The 9933-nt window shown below is 44.0% G+C and overlaps 1 protein-coding gene across 1 annotated transcript in view; it reads right to left on the bottom strand.

The window, feature by feature from the left end:
- Window positions 1–9933, bottom strand: part of Rad51b (RAD51 paralog B) — a 397421-nt gene that overhangs the window by 123427 nt on the left and 264061 nt on the right. The window contains exon 12 of the mRNA XM_055595504.1: window positions 1116–1123. Within this exon, the coding sequence (XP_055451479.1) occupies window positions 1116–1123 (8 nt within the window). The remainder of the gene's footprint in view (window positions 1–1115; window positions 1124–9933) is intronic.

The raw sequence follows: 9933 nt of genomic DNA on the forward strand, positions 1-9933 counted from the left end.
GGAACTGCTCTTTAAGAACATCGTTTTAGCAACTAACGCCTCATGGGGCGATGGGAATGCCAGCCTGGGTGTGAGCCCCATCCAGCAGCATCCTAGCAGTGTGGTTAGGTCACACACAGCTTCCAGCTTCACTTCTGCTTTCTGGAGGTCAGCTGTACTCAGATGCATCTGTCTCCTACTTCTCCAAAACTGCCTGTGGAAGTTGGAAATGTATGAGGGGGCGCTATGTGCAAAAATTCTGTGTGCCAGAATTATCACTGTAGTTTAAAAGTAAGTGTTTCAAATATGTCTCCTTAAAATCATGCTTCACCGAGGACGCTAAGCCCACCTTGGGATGCTGTTTCTGTGTCTTGTATATTCATGGGTTTTGTTGTTGTTTTGTGTGTGTGTGTGTGTGTGTGTGTGTGTTTTGTTGTTTGTTTGTTCCCGAGACAGGGTTTCTCTGTGCAACCCTGGCTGTCCTAGAACTCACTTGCAACCAGATTGGCCTAGAACTCATAGAGATCCAGTCTGCCTCTGTCTTTCTAGTGCTGGGATTAAAGGTGTGCACCACCATTGCCTGGCCCACAAAATTTCTTAAAGCAACAGGAATCTAGGCTAACTCCTTTCTTATGGACACAGCTCACACTGTGCTGACAAAGCAGGCACAGGGCAACAGGGCTTTTCCTTGTTGTTTCTGGACTTTCCGTGTAATTTCAGGAAAAGCCATTTCGCTGCCCTTAGCTGCAGTTGCAAATGCACAGGAAAGGCAGACGCGCACGGAACAGCCACCTCCTGCCAGTTCAGAGATAAAAAGACGGACTGCTTTTGCTAACCACTCTTCCCCTTCCAAGAAACAGTCCAGCGTAGTCCACTGGAATTTCTTTGAAAACTTAAGCTCGGCACAAACCAGGCATAAATGTAATTCTTCAGGAAAACTCTAAAAGCTGTGTGATAGAAAAAACAGCCTTAGGAAGAAAGAGGCAGCTACTGTAGTATGTACGTGTTAGTACCCATATCAGACTGTCTCAGAGCTGCTCACACGTGGCTGCAGCCAGAAACTGCTCACCAAGCTACCCATTTAGCCTTCCACGCCGGCAGTGGGTGCCTTTATCTCCACTTCGCTCTGAAAATACCCTCTGATCTTTTTATTAATGCTTTTTAACAATGTCAAGAAAAGAAGTTTATTTATCCAGATTTCATCTCTCTCTGCAAATATCTCCACTACTTGGGAAGACGATCAAAGAAGCCTGCTGACGTGAGCTACAGACCAAAGTTACATCGGGAGAGTGGTCAAGCCTGGGACATGACTGCCAGGCCAGGACAGCAGTCACACCTAAAAAAAAAAAAAAAAAAAAAAAAAAAAAAAAAAAGCCCAGCCATGGACTTTGTTAGAACTCAAAGCCGCCTCAGGTTGAGCTCTTTCTGCGTGGAGGGTGACCCATCTTGAATGTCCAGCTTTTCCATCCTTTGGGAGGATGCCAGGGTTTCGGCTTATAAAACACTGTTTAGCTTTGCCTGGTTTCCCTGGGTGTCATGTTGTGTACAAGCACACTGGTCCCAGAGAATTTAACCCTTTGCTTTCCTTCCTCTGCCAGGCTGTCTGCCCTCTATGACAAACAGAGTTTCCTCCAGTCTTTCCAACAGTCTGCGAGAGGCCGTGAAGATAGGTCTCATCAAGGTTTGTATCACTCTTTCACCACTAGCCAAATGAGGTGCCACGTTGTTTTATCTGCCTCAAAAAATATAATCTGTTCAGGGAGGCAGGGCCCATAGGGTGCTCCTGGGAGCAAACATTTTCCTGGAGAAGGTTCAGGGGTTTATCTTTGCCCCAGACCAAATATGCATGAAACTTTAAACCCCACAGAGCTCTTTCAGATGAGGGGCCTTGCCTCTCTGTGGCTTGCAATCACTCTGAAGGCTTGTTGTATCTCATTCATTTTGGCTGTTTTCCAGAGCAGCTGAGAAACTGAAAATAAGCACACTGCTGTCCAGTCTGCTTCCCTTCTCACACGGCCCCTCCCCCATCCCAGACACCCAGCGCTCTTCACGCAGACAGGACAGTCAGGAATGTTCTGGGAACAGTATGTAGGTGAAAATCACCTTGGCCTCAGAGTTCAATATTGGTCTTGAACACTTGTCCTTGGCCCAAGTCAGACTGAGATTAGAACCCTTTTCAATACTTGAGGCAGGAGTTAGCCTTCTAGGGATAGGTATTGTAGATTGTAAGTGTTCTTGGAGATGTCTCTACCGCTGCTTCTGCACTCCTTAGAAACTCTGTCCTTTACAATAACAACCGAAAGCAGGGTTTGTGTAAGCATCGTTGCACAATTTGAACCTCTGTACTTGGGGACCTTCGGTAGAAAGCTGATTTGGGAATAGGATACATAAATACCACGCACTTGTTAGAAATAGGATTGACAGGCTCCATGCAGGACTCCATGGCCTCCATGCAAGGCACTTTTGCTGTGTATGGATTAAGAATCTGATCAGCCAGAGCTGCAGGTTGGCCGGGCTCAGCATTTGCCATCAGCTCCAGGTTCTGCGTGGGTGAGGAAAAGCAGACATTCCGTGCTAAGAACTACTATCTGTCTTGTTTTGTTCCGTGTTCAGTACTGTGGACGAAACACATGCAGAGCAACTGCTCCATCCCTAAGCTACAGCCCTCACTCCAAGAATGACTGTCCTTGATGTACTAAGTTTACAGCTACCTTAGTTCAATGGACTAGATGATGGATTGGAGACTGGGCGCAACTGGCCTGGAGTGGGTAGAAGGGACCATATTCTAACTCCTCCAGCCACGGAAAAGATGATAAGCCTTTTGTAAGATTCCCGTCCATCTACCCCAGTGTTCGGAGATTACTTTCTTTGTGAAGTATGCTGATTAATTGCCAAGGCAACACCTGTGCCTCCCCGTCCCATATGGGAAGCATTCTAGGAAAGCCGTGTATGAGACTGTGCAGCGATCACCGCCCAGTGGCTTGGAATGCAGTGTGACCAAAGGCATTTCCAGAGACCTCACAGGGTACAATGGCCACGCATGGGTGGGTTTACTGGATGGATTAGACAAACCAACCGCAACCTTTCCATCTTTTGTTTAGAATCCTTCCAGTAGATTGGCCTTGTTACTAATATTGATGCCAAGACTACCAATTGCTTACAACAAAGAATTGTTGTTAACCCCTAGCCCCTGCTTCATTCACCCTAATTATTCTCTAACAATACAACGGCTTCCAAAAGCTTCCAACTGTCCGGCAGACACAACGGGCTGGAGAAATCACTGAACGCAGCAGCCTATCACTAAAAGACAATCCTGAGGCAGCGTCTGTTTGCATATTCGCTTCATCTTCTCAGAGATAATGCAAGAAAAAGCTCAGCAGGGAGAAAGGAAGTCTTGCCCTACAGATCTTCTGTTTGTCTGACAATTCTGTATCTGTTCCAAGTTCTTGGGCGTATTCTTCACCACTCCCAAATACAGGAAAAAAGCCTAGATTCCCTAGGAAATACAGTTTCTACATATTTGATGAATTCTCATTGTATCCAAATCAGACTTCAGTGAGGATTCTGGCTGAGGCCATTCTTTGTTTCCTAGGATCAGATATCTTACTGTAGAGCAGAGAGATGTGGGCCATCAGACTAACCCATGGTGATGACCATGCTTTCCCTAATACTTCAGATGGACACATGGAGCCCACCAACACAACACCGCGCTTTAGTTGTTTGTTTTTAAACAGACAACAGATACCTCTAGGTTGACAGGGTAAGTGAACGGAAAAGTAATAGATAAAAAGCAGGGCCATCATGAAAGGAGACCTGTTTAATGAAACTGAACTTGAGACAATAACCCTGGAGGTTTCCAAATGGTGTGTGTGTGTGTGTGTGTAGGGACCTGTGGGATATAGAGTCAGCATGAAATCAAATGAGAGGAAGCTTCTGTTGATTACAAATCAACATATAATTAGATTGAGAGGCACCCATGGTGATGAAATGCCAGCAGAAATAAAACACTGCCTGTTTACAATAGTCATTGTGGTTGCCTCTGCGTTTAGGCAGAACAGACCAAGGCAGTGACCCAGAATTTCAGATACCCCAGGATAACGGCAATTCATTATAGTCTGTCTGAGTCATGGAATAGTGTGTGTCCACATGTAAAGGGAACAGGAACCTGGACTGTGTATAGTGTGTCAATTACCATAGAGCAATTGAAGCAATAAAAACCCAGGCTCCGAACCATACCCACAGCAAAGCTATAAATAAGTGAACAAAGGGAAACTCAACTCCCCCAGGAAGAAAACGGCCAGATCAAAAAAAATCAGTGAGCTTTAGACTCCACAAAATACAAAGTGACACTAAGCCATGACAATTTAACAGTAATGTCGGGCTGTGGGTTTTACAAGCTAGATGACCTAAGGAAAAAGATAAATGTAGAAAACAAAACAAACAATGCAAAGAGGCAGTTTACGCAGAAAAGTCTGCCTAAACAAGGAAACTTATTTTGGGAAAAAGTATGGACAATGCTTTATGGAAAGAAATAGAAAAGAGAAACTAGTTTCTCAGAACTTTCAAAAGCTAAAAATGTTTATCACCTTGAAGACACAACTCTAGGCAGAAAACAGGCATGGACACTCTGGGCATTTTTTTTTTAAACAAAAGCTTATCATACCAAAAATAAGCGTATTAAAATTTATAATACCAAGAAAATGGGCTACATCAAAAAGAAAGAAACGTCATTATCCTGTGACTCAAAGCACTGAGTCTTTGACTAAAAGGCAATCAGTACTGATTTGCCTTCAAACATTTGGCATAAATAGTCCTAGCTTTAAGATTGTTAGTAACTATGAAGAATCCATCCTATAGGCATGGTAATGCTCCTGAGAGGTGGAGGCAGGAGGACTGTCTGTTTGAAGCTAACCAGGGCTATAGAGTAAGTTCCAATCCAGCAAATGCTCTATAGTGAGAGCCTGTCTGAAAATATAGAACACTTTCAAAATGCAAGGCCAGAACCCTATGGGAAAGGAGTTTCTGTCAGGTATGAGCAGCAGTTAGCATCAAAGTTAACCTTAGCTAGGAAGGCCAACTTGTCCAAAGTCAGGCCCTTTAAGGATAGATCATATCCTATAACTAAGAGGTTCTTTTATTGTCTATTCGGGTGGCTTTAAGCAACTTACTAACTTCTTTGACCTACAGCTTACATGATAATGCCTTGATGATAAAATAATAACCTCACATGTTTGCCATGAGAATTACACATGACGATACGAAAAATACTTACTAAGCATGGTGCTTAGCACCTAGGAATCATTAAATTGGACCATAATTATTTTTAACCCCAGCAATTACCACAGTCTCTAACTCCTAGCACGTATTCACAACTGTGTGTTGATATACCTAGGTGGATTGGCATCTATAACACCGTACCAGGAAGTTAAGGCAAGAGGGTTAAATCCGGGAGTGTGAGACCAGCTAGGGCAAGGCAGTGAGATCCCCATCGCCAAGAGAGAAAGTGAAAGAGTAAACAGGTTGGGGAAGCGGATGTAGTGCTAAATCCTGATGATTGCATTGGCCTTCCTAGGTTTGGACCTTAGAGGAAGCTGTTGGACTCAAACCAAGGAAGCAAAGATGCTTCTTTCATCTCTTCAAAACTATTTATTGAGCACACATATAAGAGAAAGTGGACTTCCTGCCTTCAAGAGGTTTACAACCTAGAAGGGAAACAAAGTGTACGAACATCCTCTCTTGCCAGGCAGTCTATGACAAATAGCATCCCAATACGGACTATCTAGGTATTTATGGGTGACTAATCACACCCAAGGGGTTCTTGGTTAGGATGGCTAAGGTGGGCACCATGGGTGCTGGGATTTTGGTAAGCAAAGAAGAGAGGTAACTGTGTGGAAGTAGGAGTGTCTGAGCCAAGAGAAGAGCATAAATGCCTCGGTAGGAATGTTGGCTAGTCTGGGCTGGCTGGAGGACAGGGGATGATATTGGGAAATGGTGAGAGACAGGTCTAGAAGGAGCAGTGTGGACTTGCCTGGAAGGGCCTCAGATGCCAAGGCACACATGGTGGAAACCAGAGAAGCTGCAGGGATGATGAGGAGACAGGCTGAACTGACAGCTGTGTTCTGGTGGACCCATGCAGGGGGAACTTGAGACAGGGAGGATACTGCCCAACATTAAACCTCATAACAAGCCACAAGTGCCCTCAGATGGGGAAACCAAGGCAGTGTGTGCCCAAAGTTACATTACTCCCCAAAGACAGGGTAGGGTATGAGCGTATGAGGAGAGGGAAGATTGAACAGAAGGCATGTGATGGTTTTGGGAATGGAAGTGGAAAAATATACTGGCTGGCCTGCCTATTATAGGGGTAGGGGAACTGAGGCAGAAACTCCACATTAAAAATAAAACCAAGCCAGTGAGATGGCTCAGGGAGTAAAGCTGCTTTCCACCTGAAGATCTGAGTTCAACCCAGGTAAAAAGAGAGAACTGGCACCTACAAATTGTCCTCTGATCATCACACATGTATACACACAAATGTATACACACAAATGTATATATTAAAAAAAAAAAACAGTAAAAAGCTGAGGGCAAGTAGGATGGCTCAGGCAGTAAAGGCACTTGCTGTGTAAGCCTGGAAACCCAAGTTTGATCACCATAACACAGATAAAAACAAAGGGAAAGACTTTACTTCACAAAGTTATCCAGTGACCTTTATACACACATCAGGCACAAATACATAAATAAATACTTTAAAAATAAAATAAAATCTGAGAACTCAAAGAATTTAATTATAAATAGTGTCTGCATTCATTAGATTGAACCAAAAGGATAAAACTAAACTTTTTTTTTTTTTTTTTTTTTTTTTTGAGACAAGGTTTCTCTGTGTAGCCTTGGCTGTCCTGGACTCACTTTGTAGATAAGGCTGGCCTCAAACTCACAGAGATCTGCCTGACTCTGCCTTCCCGAGTGCTGGGATTACAGGCGTGTGCCACTTTGCCCGCCTAAAACCAAACATCTTACCATGATGCCACAACTGACACTATGAACAGATCATGCATTTTTTTTTTCTCACAGCAAAGAGAGAAAAACCAGAGGGAAAGAGGAGAAACAGGCTGGGCAGCAGCTTCCGAGTGGGAAGAACACGTACGTTTTGGATTTCTCGAGGTTCCAGGACAACACTGAAAAGGAAAGGCAGAAAGAGTCTCCGGCCAGGCCTTGGCAGCTAGCTGTGTTAGACAGCACGGGCTGAGGTCACGCTGATGGAACAAGCAAGCTTCCCCAGGCCTCCCTGAAGATGCATCCGTGTGACGTAGTTTCCTCTTAATTCAATCTAATGCACAATGCCTGAGAGCAAACAAGGACTGGTTCCTTTTCATCCCCTTCTTGGCTTCTTCCCAATACACCCAAACAAAGGATAGAATGGCTTTTCTTTTTCTGACAGTTTAACCTGGGGGGGAAAAAAAATCAAACAACCCTCTAATTCTTAAGAAGGAAAGCCACTGAGGCGAAGATCCATGGGCTAAAGCTTTTGAGTCTAAAATTACTTGTTAGTTGAGATGGGCGACAAGAGAGCCTGCTTTTCTGAGAAGATAGTTAGTCTCATGTAGCCCAGGCTGGCCTTGAACTTATTATGTATCAAAGGATGACTTTGAACTTCTGATCCTCTGTGTCCTTCCTGAGTGCTGAGAGCACAGACATGAACTACCTCACTCGGTTTATGCAGTGCTGGGATCGAACCTGGGGCTTCCCACATACTTGGCAAGCACTCCATCAAAGGACCTACAAACCTAACCCAACTTTATCTTGGACTGGTAACTCACCCAAAAGAACAAGGTCCTGTGTTAGTGGACACTTTGGTCTGTCCTTCTTGAGTTGGGGAAATAATCGTCCTTTATTGTCACTTCACCTCCCAGCAGCTGATGAGCGAGGCACTCATAATGACATGATAGGCAAGTAGGAGGCATTAATTATATGTGTGCTGCAATACTGTGGTCACATACAGGGGCTTTGACTCACATTGGCCTAAGGAGAAAAGGCTCAGGCTGTGCATGAATGCTACCTTCCTACTTACTGAAGAGACAATGAGCAGAAGTTCTTGTTCACTGTCAGCCTTCCTCAGAGGTCAGATGTGGAATTTAAGCTATTAAAGATTTCCAGATCCTGGGGTGAAAAGTGAATTCTAAGTCACCGACTTACTGCAGATGCAACAGCCTCGCGCTGTGGTCCTAAATGTACACACTGAGGTTTGTTCTCTGATGAAGAAAACTGAAGACCCAGGTTCTCCTTGATCATCGTAAGATGGGAGCCCCGAGATAATAAGGGGGCCCTAAAAACAACATTTGCTGACAAGGACAGACAGGACTACTGGAAAACACCAACATCTTACTTAGGAAAAAAAGTCTTTCTGCTTCCTGATGCATTTTTGGATGTGGCCAGGATGGTGGTCTTCCAGGTACAGGAGAGCAACTTTACAGACTCAGCATCACCAAGTGGCCTTGCTGTTGTCTGTGGCATCCTGGGAAAGAAAATCCCAGATCAAGGAAGAGGAGACTGGATGGGACAAGTCATAGAAAGAGTTCACACCTGCCAGGTGTTCCCAAGGGAAGTGACAGAGAGGTTACAGGCATTTCCTCCAGATGAGAGCTGTATGTTATATGAAGACTGGATTCCACAAGGTCAGGGATGCAGCTTAGTCATCCACATGGCCGGACCCGTCAGCATGAGGCTTTGCTTGTCATGACTGCTTAGTAAATGCTTATTGTTTTGTTGTTGAAGGGACAAAGCTCCCCAGAAGCAGTGTCTTCCAAGAGTGGTTACAAATGAGACAAGTTAATTACAGCTGAAAAGAACCATCGGCACCATCATGTCCAATTCTCCCACACCACTTATGCAGAAACCGGTCAGCTGAGAAAGGACGGCTAAAGCAGTATGTCCATTTTAAAGGTTTTGTCATGCCCCACTCCTGTGGGCCCCACCCCGTTCTCTTAGATACACTTTATGTACAAAAGACTTTGTTTTTAACTAAGAAATTTTAGCCATTTTGGTGTAATTCAACATGTAAATATAAAGATGGAAGTTCTTAGGCTTATGATGAGGGTATGTTAGTCATATTACTTGGGCTCACATATGTTGCATATATGTTAGCTGTGTAACTTCTTACAGATCACATTCCGCCCCCGGACAGTCTGAGCCCTTGCATGACCAGGAATATGAATTTTTAACAAGCATCCATCAAGCTGATGGAATTCACTGCAGATGCTCCACAGGCTACAGCCTAGGACATATTATATCACGTGGCCTTGTGTTATCTAGCGTAAAGGCTTGAGATCAGGCCGAGAGTCCCACGGATGAACAACCATCACCACAATCTGTTAGTAACATTTCCACCTGACACTTAAGAAATTCTGTTCTGTGTAAAAAGATAAAAAAGAGAAATGCTTTGATTGAACCTACAGTGAAATATCACTTAACAATAGGAACTAGACCTGCTATGAAGTTAACAATACGAGTTGTTGAGAAGGATGTGGAGGAACTGGCACCCTCTTATATGCTGGTGTGGATGTGAAATTGTGTGGTCACTTTGAAAAACATTTGGCAAATTGTTCAACATGTCAAAATACAGAGTTAACATAAGATCCAATAACTCCAACCCCCGCTATATTCCCAAGAGACTGAAAATAGGTATTCGTGCAAAAACCTGCATACTGGTGCTCACAATAGCAATACTTTTTAATAGCTAGAAGTAGAAAGAAAAAATTCAAATTACTAGAGGCACTAGATTGGAAGTTTGAAGCTGGAGGATGGCATGGAGAGAGGGGATGAAGTCACTGCTAATGGAATGAAGGTTTCTTGGGGGTTAAAAATACTCTAACATTCCACAAGGCATATAACATCATGTGAGCGGGATAGGCTAAATGTAAGAAAGACAGGGAGTGAGCGACAGGGGCTTTGGCAAATTGT

The sequence above is a fragment of the Psammomys obesus genome, unplaced genomic scaffold (genome assembly GCF_907164565.1).
Source record: "Psammomys obesus unplaced genomic scaffold, mPsaObe1.curated_primary_1811, whole genome shotgun sequence".
Taxonomy (NCBI): Eukaryota; Metazoa; Chordata; class Mammalia; order Rodentia; family Muridae; genus Psammomys; species Psammomys obesus.